The 18620-nt window shown below is 39.2% G+C and overlaps 1 protein-coding gene across 4 annotated transcripts in view; it reads left to right on the forward strand.

The window, feature by feature from the left end:
* Positions 1-967: 967 nt before the first annotated feature.
* PNPLA8 (patatin like domain 8, phospholipase A2) overlaps positions 968-18620 on the forward strand; it is a 33070-nt gene continuing 15417 nt past the window's right edge. The window contains exons 1-8 of one of the 4 annotated variants that reach the window (XM_015854242.3): positions 968-1403; positions 2078-3288; positions 3757-3906; positions 5121-5272; positions 6512-6606; positions 11398-11569; positions 14098-14155; positions 17662-17856. In XM_015854242.3, the coding sequence (XP_015709728.2) occupies positions 2170-3288; positions 3757-3906; positions 5121-5272; positions 6512-6606; positions 11398-11569; positions 14098-14155; positions 17662-17856 (1941 nt within the window). In that variant the 5' untranslated portion in view covers positions 968-1403; positions 2078-2169. The remainder of the gene's footprint in view (positions 1404-2077; positions 3289-3756; positions 3907-5120; positions 5273-6511; positions 6607-11397; positions 11570-14097; positions 14156-17661; positions 17857-18620) is intronic. The other 3 variants (XM_085536123.1, XM_015854250.2, XM_015854251.3) reach the window with 3 other exon arrangements.

Below are 18620 nucleotides of genomic sequence, written 5' to 3' on the forward strand. Positions count from 1 at the left end.
GGAACTAAGGCTCTTCACCACAGGGCGGTGGGCATGGAACAGGCTGCCCAGGGCAGTGGTCATGGCACCAAACTGCATGAGTTCAAGGAGCGTTCGGACAGTGCTCTCAGGTTTGAATGCTGGGTGGTCCTGTGTGGAGCTCAGTGGTCCTTGTGTGTCCCTTCCAACTTGGGATATTCTGTGACTCATCAAATATTCAAGAGTTGGGAGATGTCCTGTAGGTAGCTGAATCTGTTTGATTCTGATACTAATTACAACATGCAACAGACTTAAATATTCCCAGGGCAAAGAAAACATCAGGTAAGGAAATTAATTTTGCTTTTTGATTAGTGAGAGAGATCATTAGTAAGTGGTGGAACCCCACCCACAAACCAAACACTGCCTCTCTTTTGGGATAGGGTGAGGAGCTCCTCACCCCACGGTGACTTCACCTGTCGCGCCTCCAACACCGGTGACGCAGTGGTAGGAATGCCGCGTTGCAACACCGGAGGCCGTGGGTTCGAATCCCCCTGTGGTGCAAGTGGTAGAAGTGCCGCTCTGCTACACAGGGGCTCGAATCCCGGGGGGTTGGACTCGATGATCTCTCAGGTCCCTTCCAACCCGCACGAGACTGTGATACTGTGACTATGATAATACTTAAGAGAACTACACTTAAGGCAGGTGGGAAGGCTGGACTCTGCTCCTCACGGCTCCTCACTCCTAACACCCCCACAAGCCGCCTGAGGACAGGGCGAAGAACCAGCTGGACCGCTTCATCCCTGTGGGCAGGCTCAGCTGTTCCTTGCCGTACACCGTAGTCGTGTCACAGCGCACGTCGCCCTCCAAGCGCAGCTCGCGCGCATGCGCACCCATCACACCACCCGCCCCGGACACCTCACGATGATGACGTCACGCCGCCCAGGCTCACCCCCTCCCCCCTCGCTTTGGGGATGTCAGTCTCAGCTGTTTCCGGCGCGCTGGGAGCGGCGCATGCGCACTGTGAGAGCTCCCCCGTTATGGGCTGTTGTTGTCACTGCCGCCCCGCTCGGCCTGGGGGTGCCCGGTGAGTCGCGGCCTCCGCGGCCGCCTTGTAAGAGAGGGCGGCGGCCTGGGGAGCGGGGGACGGCGGGAGCCGCTGTGTGACGGGTACCCACCGGCTGACGGGTACACACCGCCCCCGGGACGAGGAGGAGGAGGAGGGGGCGGCGGCAGCGCGTGTCGGGCACGAGGGGGTGGGCGTGGGTTGAGGCGGGCCTGGCCTGTCCGCCCTCTGACGCGGCGCTCGCGAAATCGTTTCCTTGAAGTGAAGGTCCAAACAAAGCACGCCCTCTGCCCCTTCCCCCAACGTCTGCCCGCCTATATCAGCCCCGGGCCGGTGGCTGGTAGCGCTGGACGAGTTGGAGTGGGCACGGTATGAGGAATCTGTAAGTAGCAGCCCTTTGCATGCAGCTGGGCCTGCTTTGGCCTTGCCGCTTGGCAGCAGTTGGGCCGGGGGTTGCCGTTTGCCATGGAGGTAAACGATGGATTTGGGCCCGTGTGTCTACGTGAATCCTGTGTAGAGCTATGAGCCGCCCTGGGAAAGTTCGTGGTTTGCTTGTGGATTAAGAATTATGTGGTGTACTGGCTTTAGGATGGGATCGCTTCATTGAATTTAGTTATTGAACTTAGTTCGGAATTACACAGATTTGAGCAAAGCATTGGTGAGCACTTTCTGCCCTGAGAGGAATTCCTCCAAGAGGCAACTGTACTGTATCATTTTCATTTGGAATTTTGTCTCATTGTACAAAATCGCTTGCAAAAAAATGTGTAGATTTCTGCCTATGGGAAGAACTAGCAGGTGCTTTTCTGTGTGTCACTAAATGGTTTCGATAAGGGTTATATGTTGCTTAAGGTGAACATTAACTTTTAATGAAAGTTAAGTCTTTTACTTGTTGGGACTTTACTACCAAGTGCCCTGAGCAGTAGGTATCACCACTGTAAGGTTGTTTATCTGCCTTTACCGGAGCTGTAAATAAGCTGCATCAGCTTTAAATAACGCTGAGCTTTTAGTGTAACTTGTTACTGATTTCATGTTTCTGTTATTTTATTTATTTTCCAGGTAACAGCACGATTTGAGGCTTGTTTATTGAAATCTATTTTCCAGGATGAAGTAGACAAACAACAACATAGGAAAGGTGTAATTTATAAGTAATGACAGTTCATTTGTCTCTAGATGCGTATTTGTTCTTTGTCATTAACCCCAAAAGTCTTTGGTGGAAGCAAAGAAACAAGTACTTGTGTTTGTATCGACCTAAAGTCTGCTGGAGGTTAAGTCATGCCATTCACCTTAGAGTATTTCATACCGGTGAGCCTCAGTATAAACTGGCCAGAAGCAGAACGTTGTGGTATAGCAGACACATCTTCAGTCGTGACTTTTTGTACTACAGAGTTTCGAAACTTTTAACTTCGTCTTCCAAGGGACTTACAAAAGTGAACAGTCGCATGTCACGAATTAAGAATACTATAGAATCCGTTTCAAAGGCAGTGTCTGGCACTCACAGCGAACTGGTTTCACGAATAGCTCGTTTGAAGTCACATTCAGGTACTCTAGGAAAGGATACTAAAAGTAATGCGGATGAAAATAACCTCAATGTGAATCTGGAAAGTTGTAAACAAGTCTCTGATGCCAGAACTCAGGAGGATTGCGACAGAGGCCTCGCTGCCAAGAAATTCAGTAACACAAATGAAAACTGGGAGTGTGTGTTAAACAGTACAAGTGACACTAAGCAAGATATTCCAGAAGATTCACCGTCTGCTAAAAACCACCTTTTTCATATAAGTTACCTTTCCACAAGTTTTGGCGAGACTTATAACTTTGTTGCTGATCATATCAACTGGTATTTCAGTAATAGTTCTGTTATGGATCCAGAGAAGAAGAGGGATGCTTTGTTACAGAGCTCTAAAAGTGAAGCAAAGCTTGATTCATCGGAGAATACTGTAATTAGTAAAGAAAAGACAGTGAATTCAGCAGCTACTTCAGCTCCTGAAACAGAGACTCAAGGTGCTGAGAAGTCAAATGCTACTCTTCCTGTTGCCACTAAAAAAAGTATTGCAGACTTTTTTTCATATCCCAGTAACAGTGTACAGGCTTTTGTAGACAATTACATTGGTGGGTTCGTTCCCAAGTTAAGATCGGATACAAAAGTTACTGCAGAGGTAAAGAGTAAACAGCCCGAGCAAGAAGGGCCTGAGAAGGATGAGGAGGATGAAGACAAAGAGAATAAGATTGTGGAAGAGAAGGAAAAACATCTGTCCATTCAGAGAGAAAAAGTAAGTCTTTCAGTGTTATTTTTACAGACCTGTTGTTTCTATGTGTATTTTATAGCTGTGTATATATTCATGTGTGCATATAGTGTGTATGTAGGTCATATCTATATACATTATGGGTAGATGTAGATATTTATTCTTGTTGTAATTACAGTAGTATTATGCTTTTTCATGATCAACCTGCTGTAATTCTGGGGTTGTCCTGAAAAAGCACCACATAAGAAATACTGATACCGGTTTGCTTTGGTGCGTTGTTACTGTGAGCATTCTTTACTTATTTTCTAGTAGGCCAAGTCTGTTTATGTCTAAGAAAACCTTGTTTGTGTTCTGTAGCAGACCTTTAGTACAGCAAGTGCTGTCCAGGACTTCTGTGAAATCTTAAAATAACCTTTTGCTTGCAGTTAGGCTTGACAATTTGCACGTGTGTCTTAGTGTAGCCCTGTGTTTTATGTGTAACTTTTTCTGTTTTAGATCATAGCAAGAGTGAGTATCGATAACAGGACTCGAGCTTTAGTTCAAGCCCTACGAAGATCCTCAAATCAAAGAGTCTGTATCAGCAGGGTCGAAGAACTGACTTACCACCTTCTGGAATTTCCAGAGAGCAGAGGAGTTGCAATTAAGGTGCAAAAAGTTATGCTTAAACAAGCAATAAATATCTCTCAGAGAAAGTTTTATAAAGTAACATTTTCTTCAGTGTTTTTATGGGCTAGGCATATTTTTAATTTGTGAAGAATATAGTTTTTTATAGCTATTTGTTTAGCTGGTTCAAGCAGATCTGACAGCTATCAGTATTTTAACTTTAGACTCGTAGGATTGTTATGTTTAATTTAGAAGCATACAGCATTGTCACGTGGATAGATAATATAGCTTACTCTAGTGGTAAGTGATGGTTGTACACTGTGTTCTGTTTTGCAATGGGCCAGAAAGGAATGTACAGTACAGTTGATCTTTGTGTGTACAATAGTTGTGATGCTTCTTTATGTGTTCCTTGCTAAGACAGAGGACAGGACTGGAACATAGCCATCAAATAATAAGTTTATGTCATCTAGTTCTACTTGTTTTCTTTCCTGCCTGTAGTGAAAGGACAGGAGGTAGCTGGTAGACTATTCCAGCACTACTAACCAAATCACAGTGCTTCAGTCCCATGTCTTTTCTCAGCAGATGTGACAATTAGCTGACATGAGCTGTAAAACTGGTGCAGTGAAGTTCCAGCCAGATGAATTACCCTATAGCTGAGCACAGGTCAAGAACACACATGAATAGTTATGAATTATTTTATTATGAGAGAGTATGCTTGCTACTTCCTCAGTGAATATAATCTTATGCATCTTTGTAGTAATAATTCCAAATGTAAAGATTAGTCAGTAGGAGGAAGAATTCTAACTTTTGTTTGATATTATTGTACTATTTCAAATGCAATTCCTACTTTGCAACAGAGTGATATTTATCCAGCAAAATCTGTGCTTTTACCTATACTTTAATACGCTTAGGACTTAAATTTCTATTTGGCAAATGTAACAATGTCAATAAAATTAAATAGGTAAAATGCAGCAACAACTAAAATACCAGTAAATATATTAGAAGGATTTAAATTTCAGCTTGCTTGTGGAATTTTGATAGCCGGCTATTTTAACCATAATTTTAGCAACAATAATAATACAACATAATATTGGAGACATTTCTTCCTTATGTTAGATATAGAGATGGGTTTAAAGAAATTTCCCTTCAACTAATAAACGGCTATTACTCTAAAATGCAAAACTAGTAAATTTGAGTGTGAATTCTTTCTGTGTAAGCATGTTGAGGAATGTAAAGTTATTTCCTTCTGACTGCAGGAAAAGATAATCCCATGCCTATTGCGATTGAGACAAGCAAATGATGAAAGTCTCCAGGCTGCTGTTAGAGAGACTTTGGCAATAATCGGATATACAGATCCAGTGAAAGGCTGGGGAGTTCGAGTCCTTGCTATTGATGGAGGAGGAACAAGGTGAAACTTTTTATTTTATTTTCTCATAGTGTATCTGGAAATTGAATTGCAGTTTCTCTTTAATATTTTTGTGCCTAAACCAGTTCTGTTGCATTTGACTGTTCAAGTGTTAGGTACTTACTTTTGCATGTGTTTGTGCTTAAACTTCTATTAATATATATATACTGCAAGTCCTTAATTGCCTGTGCTCTAGTTCTGTGTTAATTAGTACACCTACCAGAATTTGTAGGAAGCATCAAAATCATGTACATTAAATTTAAAATCTTGTTAACTGAAAACTATGTTTTGAGACATGTTTGAAGAAATATTTTTAGCAAATATTTGCTGAATGATTAATCTTTATTGTTAGAGTGGAGTATAAAGTCCACAACAAAAATAGTTACACTAACTTTGTTTCCTCATATTATGTGGTAAGGAGTAAGAATGTGGTGCAAACCTGATGTTTGCACTAGATAGTAGTATTTTAAAAATACAGGGTACTGTGTTAGTATAACATATAATTATTATCAATATATCTAAATTGTCTTTTTTTTTCTTAAGTACTTATAAGTTTAAAATTATTTACTGGGAAGTACTCTGTAGGTATTGTACTGTAAAGGTATTGTTTTGTTCCTATAAAACAGTAATATAACTTAGTCATACACACAGTACAATGAAATTAATATAAATTTATTAATAAAATGAATAGGAAGAAAAGAGTTTTATGTGTCCCCTTGTGAATTGAGGAGGTTTCTTTTTATGTATTGCATGTTTTACAGGGTAAGACTTTCAAGAACTTGCTACTGATTTGGACTTTCCTAATGTTTCTGTTGAAGCACCTTATTGTTAGAAATCAGAATCTGTAGCTATAGCATGAAAATGAAACAAGTCCAGAGAGTAAGCCTGATCACTGACTACTGTCTGTCTTGTGGATTAATTGGTAGTGTTCAGCTGATGTTTTTACAGGGCTGAATAGCTCTCTTCACCTCAAGCCAGGATAGGGTTAGAAGTAGCATGCATTAGGGGCTGTTCTCAGCAGAATGTGTTGCCAAGATAGTGTTTGCTTCAGTGCTTCTTTTGCCTTATGCAGTTCTTTAGCATTGGTCTGGAAAGGACTGATACCTTGTTTTAATTCCCTGAAATGTTCTTAATATTGTATATACTGGTTATAATTAAGCAGAGGTAGGCTTAATTAATTAAATTTGCGTAAGATAAAACTACCACTGTGTATGAACATGTTGGGTTTTTTGTGTATTTCAGGGGTTTAGTTGCACTTCAGACACTACGGAAACTAGAAGAACTTACTGGAAAGCCAGTTCATCATCTTTTTGACTACATTTGTGGTGTAAGCACAGGTAATTGTTACTCCACAAGTTGGAATTTTGTTATGCATATAGTAAGAATGTCTGAAGTTAGATGTAGACTTGGCAAAATTTGCCACATTCATGATTTAGGGTATAAGCTGGGGAAAGTACACATTTAACTTCTTTAGTTCTTCTACATAAAAAAACTTTGGGTCATTTATGATATACTACTTAATTCAGCCTTAAGAGTAGGCTAAGAGGTAGGCCTTATTGCTCTTATCTAATAAGGAAATAGAGAGAAAACAAAGCAAGATGCTTCATGAAGGTACACAGTGATAGGAAAAAAGTTAACAGAAAAACTGGAATATGGGAATGTATGATTAGGATAAGAAATCACCTTTATTCTTACAAAGATGATTTGACAGTAGGAAGAGTAGCATGGTAAGACTGAAATATCAGTCCTTGGAGATGCTCAAAAGTCAGATGAACAAATCCTGAACAGCATGTTCTAGTTGAATCAGTTTCACCAGGAGGTTGGACTAAATGACCTCTAGAGTTTCCTCCTGTCCTCAGTCATTACCCTGTGACTCAGTAAGTTGCCTCTCCCTAGGAGGCAAGAAACTGTAAAGGTAAGCTTCTTTTAGAAAGACTATCATTGCTTCAGGACGTTATGGTAAACTAATTACAGTGCATTTCTGTTTTCTAACATGAGAGATGTATTCAATAGTTCAGTTTCTGTTATCATCAGTCCAACAGTTTTATCTCTAGCAGATAGGCCTAGTATTCTTACTTGCTTCAATCCCACTACTCTGTAACTGCTAATAAATGCTTAACGTGTTCTTTTAAGCTTTACTTCAATTAGCAAGTTTTTGTCTGTGCTAAGTCCCAAGTGCAACACGTGACAGTGTTGGCTGGGAGAGACTGTGAATGTTTGTCAGCATGTGCTAGTTGTGTACTTGACCATTGTGATTTACATTGATGGTACTTTGTATTTATACCAATAGGATTTGCAGATGCTTGCAGCTGGTTGAACTGTGATTTGCCGAAGTGATGTATTAAAACATGAGAGGGATGCCCCTTATGTTACGGATCTTCTTTTCTGCTGCACAATTCATCTCTCTTATTATCCTTTAGCTGTGTGGCCTTGAGGATTAGGCTTTGCTGTAAATTTAATATCACAGTCTTTGTAGATAGCAACTTGTACTTCTCTGTAGTGATCATGGGGTGTAAATGTGGAAGCCACACAGGCAAATCTGTATAATGATGCTGTAATGAGCCCTGTAAATTTAACTTGCTTGCCCATTGCTGAGCATAATATCTGGGTCTGGAAGTACCAGAAAATCTTCAAGCCCATGAAGTGCAAGGATGGCCGCTGAATGTTATGTGTTTTTTTGTTTTTTTTTTTTAATGGAGAACAGAGTTAATGTATACTGAGTTTATGCTGTATAAAAGTCCAAAGATGAAAGCAAGTAGTACCATTTTTCCATGAACTGAGCTATTGGGAATTCCATCTGTTTATCACAGAGCTCTGGAGTGTGGTATGCTTTCATAAGCGTACACAACACTTAACCTTTTGAGGACTTCCTACCTGCATGTTTGCTAGAGTTTTCACTTCTTGTGGAGTCCCCAGATACATCAGTCAGAGATGCTTTTCAATAGCGGTGCGCTTACAGTTCAGTCACAGGGAGCAGTTTGTAACATCAAGAATATGTGATCAGGCCAACTGCATATATGTGTGTTTTCCACGTGTGGATCTCCTCCAAGAATGCTAATAGGACTTCTTCCTAAATCTTTGTATAATTAGTAATCTTTGTAATAATTAGTGCCATTTTGAAGTATTGTGTGGTGGATTGGATCACTGACATGCTCCGATGCACTGGAAAACAGTATGATTGGAGAGCCACTCATAGAATCATAGAATGGCCTGGGTTGAAAAGGATCTCAAAGATAATCTAGTTTTAAGCCCTCTGTTGTGTGCAAGATTGCCAACTACTGAACCTGGTGGCCGAGTCACATCCAGCCTGGCCTTGAATGCCCCCAGCGATGGGGCAACCACAACCTCCTTGGGCAACTTGTTCCAGTGCGTCACCACCCTCTGTGTGGAAAAACTTCCTCCTAATATCTAACCTGAATTTCCCATCCTAGTTTAAAACCACTCCCCCTTGTCCTATCACAATCCACCCTTGTAAGCAGTGTTTCCCCCTCCTGTTTATACTCTCCCACTCAGTTAACTAAAGAATCATCTGAACTGTAGTGATCTCTTTGATTAGTGATTCTGTGTGTATATGAAATCTTCATAAGGATCTTCTCCAAAAATCCTCCAAGCTGAGAACAATACAGGGTTTATTCTCCTGTGCATTCTCCCACCCTTCATGGATTTGTAGGTTAGGAGCCTCCTGAAACTCAAGCTGGCATTTCTAGTAATGGTCTGGGTGTGTTTTTTCTCCCCCGTGTTTTCTTTCCAGTATTGAAATGCTTTTTGAACCTCTTCCTGATGGAAGAAATACTTTTTCAGGACAACTTGTAAATACGTCAAGTTGTGATATTACAGAGTTGGAATTGACCTTAGAAGCCTATCTCATTTCCCAAGAGATGAATAAGCTTTGTCTGTTTCACTGCTGACAATTGTCAGATTTTGTATCATAACAGATGTCTTTAGAAACCTTGTTCTGGCGTTCTGTTGTCATTAGACAACAACATTTCCAAAAGGTGATGTCAATCATCCTTTTGCAGTTCAAATGCATTTCCCCATGTCCTGACTCCCCAGGGACATGGATGACATTGTTTCTTTTCTCTTTGAAGCAGTCTGCTGTGCATTTAAAGGCTTTCACTGTTTATTTGGTCTTTCCTTGGAGATTTATTACCTTGACACATGGTGGCTTGGTTGTTGGTTTTTTTTTTGGTGGAAATATATATGTGTATATATGCATATATATATTTTTAATTTTATTTTTTATTTTTTACTGTTAGGACCAGATATAGAGCTACAGCTGGCGTTTGTTGGTGCCAAGTAAGGAAGGAATACGTTCATCCATCAGCTTGCATTCTTGCTTATCTTATGTCTTATTAGCCTGCTGTGTATCCGTGTTCTTCAAGTTACGGTCCTTAGCCTCTCAAGTTTTATTTAACTGGGCTTTTTTTTGTTCTCTGAGATGTTGGCAGCCAAGGCTGAGATGGTAGCTGGAATGTAGAAGTCTGTCGTAATAGGCCAGAATGTGGCGGAAGCTTTAGACATGTTTTCTCTGGGTCATCAGGTAGAGCTTAGACTATACCTGTGATTTTTTCACTTTACTCTCCTGGGAGTGTCTTGTTACCACCCAACAGATTTCAGTAAAGCCCTTTAATGGGTAACTCAACTGATAATATCTATTGCCATTTGTGTGCTAACAGACTATGGTTTTTTTTTTAAGCTGTTTTTCTGGTGGTAATGGGGAAAATGTTTTTTGCACTTGGTATTCTGCAACTGTGCTGTTTGGAAACTGTTTTTTCTTAAAAGGGTCATTCTTTTTTTTAGGCACACACTAGATGGCAGTGTTTATGAATAGAATAGTTCAGTTGGAAGAGACCTTAGAAGGTTATCAAGTCTAACTGTCTGACCACTACAGGGTTAACCAAATGTTAGAGTATAACAGTGTAACACAGATGCCTCCTCTACACAGGCAAGCTTAGGGTATTGTTGCCTGTCTAGGAAGCTGTTCCAGTGTTAGACCACTTGCACAGTAAATACGTTTTTCCTAACATCCAGTCTGAACCTCCTCTTGCACAGCTTTATGTCATTCCTCTATGTGCTGTTGATGGTTCCCAGGAGAAGAAACTGACATCTTCCTCTGCATCTCCCTTCCTCAGGGTGCTGCAGGGAGAAATGAGGTCACCTATCGGCCTCTTCTTCTCCAGGCTAGATATACCAGGTGTTCTCTGCCTCTCCTCACAGGATATGCCTTGCCATGCTTTTACCTGTTCTATTACCCTACTCTGCAAGCTTTTGAGGACCTTAATTTTTTATTTTTTTTTTTTTATACTGTGAAGTGCAGAACTGCACACGCTTTAGTGAAGCTGTATCACTGCTAAATGTAGTGGGAGAATTCTCAGCTGGCTGGCTCTGCAGTATTTAATGCACCCCCAAAAAGCAGTTTGCCCTCTTGGCTGCTGGAGTGCACTGGTTGCTCATGCTGAGCCTGCTGTCACCACCGCCAAGGTCCCTTTCTGCTGAGCTGCTCGCAAGTCACTGGTCTCCCAGGCTGAGTCTGGTGTTATTCCTTTCTAAGCGCAGCAATGGCCATTTTACTTTATTGAACTTGATACTGTTAATGATCACCCAGTACTCTGTTCTATCTAGATCCTTCTGCAAGGCATCCATCAGTGATTAATTATAAATGGTTGCAACCAAATAGATTTCAAAACAGTCAGAGCTCCCCTGTTATAGAATTTGCTAGAAGTTTTCTTCAAAGAGTTGAGGAGTTTGTAAGATAGCAAGTAATGCTCCAAATATTCTTAAATACAACAGCACAGACTATTCCTACACATTTCTCTTTCCAAATAAAGCAGTGGGTTTAACCTGCTTTCTGCCAAATATGTTTTGGCAGCGATAAAGTTTGCAGAACAAAAGAATAGCATTTGTCAGTGTATAAAATTGTCTTTGAAAATAGACTCTTCCTATCTTCTAGTTGTCCTTTAAAAACATTATATATTATTTTTGAAAATGAATTTGGTGTTAGAAATGACAGTTGATCACCCTTTTCAAAACTGACTTTTTCTTAACCTATGAATGTTATGGTAATTAGTAATCCATCATTATAATCTTATTACGTGCTATTCTTAACATTTCAAAATATTTCTTTTCAGGAGCTATATTAGCTTTTATGCTGGGGTTATTCCATATCCCTCTGGATGACTGCGAAGAACTATATCACAAGTTGGGATCAGATGTTTTTAAGCAGAATGTTATTGTTGGAACAGTGAAGATGGGCTGGAGCCACGCCTTTTATGACAGTGATATCTGGGAAAAAATGCTCAAGTAAGTTGGTTTTTTATTTTAAGAAAAAAGTAAAATATAATTCACTGTTACATGTTTTGATGGCCTTCATTTGTGTTAGCGTCTCTTTAGTAAGTGAACTGTTAAAGAAAAATGATTAGTATGTAGTCTCATTCTTTTGAAATAGTTGTTTTAATATTTAGCAGAACATTGAAATCCCTTAGTGTACTGTTTTTTGGGAGCAGAGTAAGCTTTTAGTGTGCTGATTTCTGCTTATACTTTTGAATGTTTGCCAAATACTTGATCTGACTCATTTCAGATCTGCATCAAATTTTACTAGCCACCTGCTGTGCTTTTTTTTCTTTTTTGTAAGCAGATATAGTAAGAACTGAAATAAGTTGTAATAGGGATATTAGATGTTAGCTGCTCTACTGAGGGGTTATAACCATTTCCCATTCCTATAAAATATGAAGTCTGTCAAAATTGCAATGGAAAAAATATTCACTATGTTGAAGTTAGCAATGTAAAGGTATATAAATGCATTAACAGGTATTAGGGAAAAAATCACTGGAAGAAATAATTGTGTATTATGTGTTCTGTTATTTTTCATTCATCTGTATTCATATTGATAGTTCAGTTCTTGAAAATTTATAGTGTAAGCTCGCACTGCTACAGAGAGAACAGAAATGACTTAATATGAGAGCAGATGTAAAATGGTGAAAAGCTTATTTGGATAAGTAGTGAGTTTCTTACGTTGGCCCGTGCTTCTCAAGTTGTAAACATCTCACTGCTTTACTGAAGTGAAGCCTCCAAACATTTCTTTGTGCTTTTGCATATTTTTAGGAATAAATTTTGTTGATGAAATCAGTATTTTTCTTCTAAGAAAATTGGAGCTGTTTTTCTGCCCAGAAAATTATAAAATTACAAAAGTTAGCTCGTGACAGTATTTTGTATGCTTTTAATTAAAATAAAAATCCTTTGCACCTACATATAACACAAGGGAAGTAAAACACTCTACTCATGTATAGTACATAAAAGCAAGGCATTTATATTATTCATAAATCAGATTTTAAAATTAAATGTACTGATCATAAAATCGTATTGTAGAATTGAAGAATCGCTTGGGTTGGAAGGGACCTCGAGGTTCATCAAGTTCCAGTCCCCCTGCCACAGACAGGCTTGCTTAGCAGCTAGATCAAGTACTAAATCAGATTCTCTGGGGCCTATACAGCCTGGCTTTAAATGCCTCGAGGGACAGGACATCTGCAACCTGTTCCAGCACCTAACCAGTGTCTCAGTTAAAAACTTCCCCTTGACATCTAAAATAAGGGAGACTTAGACTAGTTTAAAACCATTCCCCCTCTCTCTATCTTTGTTTTCTTGTGAAAAATGTTGATTTCCATCTCATTTATAAAATTCTTTTGAGTATTGAAAGGGCACAGTGAAGTCTCCCTGCAGCCTTTTCTTTTCTCGGCTTGAACAAGTCCAGTTCCTTTAGCCTGTCTTCATAAGAGAGAATCATCGTTTTGGCGCTCCTCTGGACCCTCTCTGAAAACTCCACATCTTTGTGTTAAGGGCCCCTGACTTGAACATATTACTCCAGGTGGGGCTCTGTGAGAGCAGAATAGAAAGGGACAGTCACCTCCCTGCCCCTGCTGTCCACCCCATTTCTCATGGAACACAGGATACAGTTGGTCTTCCATGTTGCTAGTACATACTGCTACCTCATGTTAGGGGTTTTGGTTGATGAAGAACTTAATCTTTCTCAATAGAGCTACTCTCAAGGAGTTCTTGTCCCAGTTCATATGCATACCTGGGATTACCTTGACCCATGTGCAAAACCTTGTACTATGTGTTATTGAACCTCATTAGGTTTAGAAGTACCCACCTTTTGAGTTTATTAAGGTCCCTCTGGATGGCATCCCTTCCTTCTGCTGTATCAACCACACTGCTCAGTTCAGTGTCGTGAACAAATTTACTGAGGGTGCACTTAACTTCAGCATTTAATGGAATTATTTCCAGGAATTAATCTTGCTGAAAATAATCAACTACATTAGTGATTAGAATACAAGATATGGAGAAATTTTCACATATAAAATGAATACTAAATGCATGCTAAATTACTGTTATGGAAGATATTCTTCTCAATCATGCAGGATGGTGCATTTATGTTCTTAGCATTTGATCTCGTAATGGAAAACATTTACTTTTGTTCCTATAGAGCTTCTTCATGATATTGCTTTTATATATATATATATATATATTCTTAAATGTAGCAAAGTACTTTGTTTTTCTCTTGTAAAGTAGTTCAGTAATCCTGATGAATTTTGGTTATGTGATGAACTGAGTAACTGAATCAAGAACTCAGTCACTCTTCAAGCTCATTCCCAATGGCCTAGAAACTTTCGTTCATTTTGTCCATATAAATTAACCGCAGTAACCTGATTATTAAAGTGAAATTCAATGATTGTTTCTTCTAAATGAAAAATTCTTGTAAGGAGTTGTTTCACGTATCTTTTGTTCATGATAAAACTCACAGAGCATTTTCATTTTTCCACATTTATTTGTAGAGAAAAAATGGGATCAAATCTAATGATAGAAACTGCACGGAATTCCAAATGTCCAAAGGTAAGTACAGTGTTCTAATGTGAATGCTAATCATATGCTCTTTGAGTACCTGTTAAGAGTTTAAGTATTATCGGGGAAGAATGTAAGAAAAAAATAAGGACTGATAAGTTCTGCAAGATCTGTGCAAGGTAACCTATGCTTCTAAAGAATAAAAATCCTTTAGAAGCTTAGATTTTTATTGCATTTTTTTTTTTCATGTTTTTAGTTAATAATGTAGGTTAGAAGATGTTTTAGGTTTGTAAGCAGAAAATTGGTAAATGGCTCTATGTCCAGATGGAGTCTGGTAAGGAGTGGTCTGGCCCGTCTTGGGATCAGTACTCTTTTAACATCTTTATCAGTGACCTAGATGATGAAGTTGAGTGCAGCCTCTGCAAGTTTGGAGAGGATGCCAAGTTGAGTACTGCGGTTGATAAGATAAAAGGAAGGAATGCTACCCAAAGGGACCTTGACAAACTTGAAAGGTGGGCCCATGTAAAAATTATGAGGTTTAGCAAAGTTAAGTGCAGAGTGTTGCATGTGGGTCAGTGCAGTCTCAGATATGAGTGCAGACTGGGAGAAGGACTCCTTAAGAGTAGCCCTACCCAGAAGGACCTGGGGGTCCTGGAGAATGAAAAACAGCATGAATCAGCATTGTACACTTGTAGCCTGGAAGGTCAGCGATATCCTGGGCTGCATCAAAAAAGGGCTGGTCAGCAGTGTGAGGGAGCTGATTGTCTGTCTCTACTGTGCCTTTGTGAGGCCTCATTTTAAGTATTGTGTCCAAGTCTGGAGCAAAGAAAGATGCAGGGCTTTTGGAGAGGGTTCAAAGGATGGCCACGAGGATGATTAGAGGGCTGTTGTTCAGTTTGGAAAAGAGAAGGCTCTGAGGAAACCTTGTTATGGTCTCCCAGTATTTAAAGGGAGACTTTAAACATGAGGACAATTGACTTTTTACACGGTACATAGTGATAGGGCAAATGGGAATGGTTTCAAACTAACGGAGGAGAGATTTAGATTAGATGTCAGGGGAAGTCTTTGGGGCTGTTGAGGTGCTGGGGCATGTTGCCCAAAGATGTGGATGCCCTGTCCCTGAGGGTGTTCTAGGCCAGACTGGGTGGGTGCACTGAACAACTCTAGTGCTTAATCTAGCCGTCGGCAACCCTGCCTGTGGCTTGGGGGTTGGAACCAGATGATCTTTGCAGTCCCTTCCAATCCAAGCCATTCTATGAAATGCTTATGTCAACTTCCTTAAGTTTTGTAGAGGTAACTTTCAATAGAAGATTGTAGTGTCTGGAGATCCCACATATTAAATGTGATACATCTTACCGTGAAGTAAGAGAAAGGAGCCTCTCTCTGTGTTACCTGGATCGCTAAGTTTTCTTCAGTCTTGTCTGTTGGCCTTAAGATCTCTATTCTTCCTGTATCTGAAGGGCACCAATTAATTGGAGGGATGTTATATACAGAAACAGCATGAAAGATGAGAAAGCATGGGTATTTTATTTTTGGTGAAGGATAGGGTGTGAAGAAAGAAGAGAAATATAATAGCATATATTTCAGAACAATCTGTAATTAACAGGTGTTTTGGTGCCACAGTACTGTATTCAATGCTTTACTGTTAAATGGAGGACATTCACATTTTTCTAAACATAGAAACACGTGCTTGACTGACTGCGTTCCTAGCCCATGTCTAAAACAAGGACATGAAAAGGACACAGTGGTATGTTACTTTCTGAGAGAGAAGCTAGCCTACACTGACTTGAAAGTTATCTTTGAACTGGGATATTTGGCTTCATTCCATGTTCTTCAGTAATAAAATGCGAATATAAATAGAATTGAAACTAGTTGTTGATAGCAGTCAGTGTAGTGGTTGCAATCTTTGGGAAGCCAGTAAAATCAAAATAAAATACATAGTTGCATAAACTGTGCTGCTGTAAAATTCCTGAAGAGATAGATTCTTCCAAAATGTGCTCAGTATTTTACCAGTTGCACTTGCTTCAAGAAGTTAAATATGAGTAGTAAAAAGAAAAAAAAAAAAAAAAAAAGGTAAAAACTCAGGTATTGATTTAATAGGTTTATTTATTAAAATTTCTTAAGTATTTTTTTTTTTTCCTCAATGCTTCTAGCAGTGCTTAGAATCAGGCCTTTTTTTGGACAAAACAGGAGTTTTTTTTTCTCCAACAAATCACAGAATCAGAGACTTGTAAGGGTTGGAAGTGACCTCTAGAGATCGTGTCCAACCCCCCTCTGCCAAAGCAGGCTCCCTACACCATGTCACACAGGTAGGCCTCCAGGTGGGTCTTGAATATCTCCAGACAAGGAGACTCTACCACCTCCCTGGGCAGCCTGTTCCAGTGCTCCGTCACCCTCACCGTGAAGAAGTTCTTCTGCACATTCGTGCGGAAAATGATAGAGTACGATCATTCCTGCATTTTCCTTCTGTGTTTGTTTGGTTTTTGTTTTCTGTATAGATGTAATGCTTATCTTGATTTCTTTTCCTTTCCAAAGGTAAGCTTACTGTAAATTAAACAACTGTCTTAGCTGAAGAGTGGAAATGAATACAGTGATATCCCAGTGTCAGCTGCTAGTAAGGCTGGTGCTGAGTAATGTTTCACAGAAAAAAACCCTACTCTGTAATGAACAGTACACAAAATAGAATTGAACACCCACTTGTCTGCTGTATTGTTCTGAATGGTGTCAGGCAGACTGGCTGCGTCATTGCTAAAAGGTCTTGCATATTCTAAAGCTTATCCATAATTATAGGTACACCCACCTCATGCTATTATATCTGGAAAATATGCTAAATTTTGCAATTGTACATTTTTTAATGGAAATGCAGCTTTGACTTTTCACATACATTTGTCTGACTTAAAGATGTTTGTGTCCTTAAAAAAAAAAAAACAAACAACCTTGAAATAAAATCTTTCAAAGGTTTTCTTTTTGAAAGAGATCCTTTCTGCAGTTCTTTAGTTGAAGTTGCAGCTTTAAGTAATTATTTTCTAGGAGAAATTTTTTGATGTGTCAAGTACATGTATTTTGTGCCACTGTTACATTGTTGGATACTAACTTGTGAGAACTGTTAGTGGTTTTCATGCACTTATTGCATTTATTAAGATTGTTCTCTTGGAGTGCATTGAAGACGTTGGAGTTTGAAATACTATCTACGTTTATATATATATAGCAAACATGAAGAGTATTGAGATGGAATATTTTCTGTAGCTCTAAATTCTGTTCATAAGGGTGAAACTTCTTTAGTTGCATAGCTTTCTGTTAAAATATTGGTAAGCAGATATTGGTAGCAACAAAATAGGAACAATGAGAGGTTTAAAAAAGCATTCTCCTTAGGGAGGTTGTTGGTTTTTTCTTTCTTTTAACATTTACATAGGTATTATTGTAAAAGTTAGTGAACATGCACTGAGCAGAGTTTCTGTGAAGCATTTAATGTATAAATTGTTTTTAGTTTGTTTTCTTAAGTTTGAGAATTTGTCCTTATCTGTTATAACTTGATTTTATTCCTTTCAATTCACCAGGTAGCCGCAGTCAGCACCATTGTAAACAGAGGAACACCACTGAAAGCTTTTGTTTTTAGAAACTACAACCACTTCCCTGGGGTGAAGTCTCATTATATTGGAGGCTGTCAGTATAAACTGTGGCAGGCCATTAGAGCATCATCGGCTGCACCAGGGTACTTCCAGGAATATGTTTTGGGCGATGATCTTCACCAGGTAAGCTGAAGTCTTAGCCTTGAGTAAATATTTTTCCAGGTAGAATGCTGGAAAATCAGAATTAATCAAATAATTTTATAGCAGAAAGAAAGTCTAGGGTAGGTAGGAGCAAGGAAGAAAACTTATTTTGTGTATATAGACTTTACAGAACCAGAGATTGGCACTGGCTTAAAAAATGTAGGCTTCCTAAAATATGACCTTAAGTTCTTCTACTGTTCCTTTCTTCTCTGCCTGGGAGGGAACTTTATATGAGTTGTAAATGGCCTTTGACTTCCTGCTTACATCTGGTATTTCATTGAGCATTATTTCACTAGGTGGATGATACGGCTTTCCATCTAACAGTACTGCAAAGCATGAAAATTTCAAGTTGTATGTTTCTGTGCCCCTTTTTATTACTGAATAATTTTTGTTTATGGGTCTGCTTTTACTTCCTTTTACTGATGGAATCAGTGTAGAACTTAAGAAGCTGAGTTTAAAAGCAAAAAGAATAAAAGCTGCTATGGCAGTAAGATTAAATTCAGAAGACAGCTTCAAAAGAAATTCACTTAAGTGTGAAGTGATATATCCTACTAACAGTGAATGCTGTTTTATTGTATTATAGCTCTTTTTGGTGATCATGAGTGGTAAAGAGGAAAGGAAATTAACTTTATGTAGTACATTTTTCTTCTGACCTTCGTTATTGTCCTCCAGTACCTGTTGATTGTTTGTTCTGTAACTATGAGTTCGAGAGAATGCTTCTTATAGTATTTAATTAAAAGTAGTAG

Source organism: Coturnix japonica, chromosome 1 (assembly GCF_054131305.1).
Source record: "Coturnix japonica strain WE chromosome 1, WE-NBRP24, whole genome shotgun sequence".
Taxonomy (NCBI): domain Eukaryota; kingdom Metazoa; phylum Chordata; class Aves; order Galliformes; family Phasianidae; genus Coturnix; species Coturnix japonica.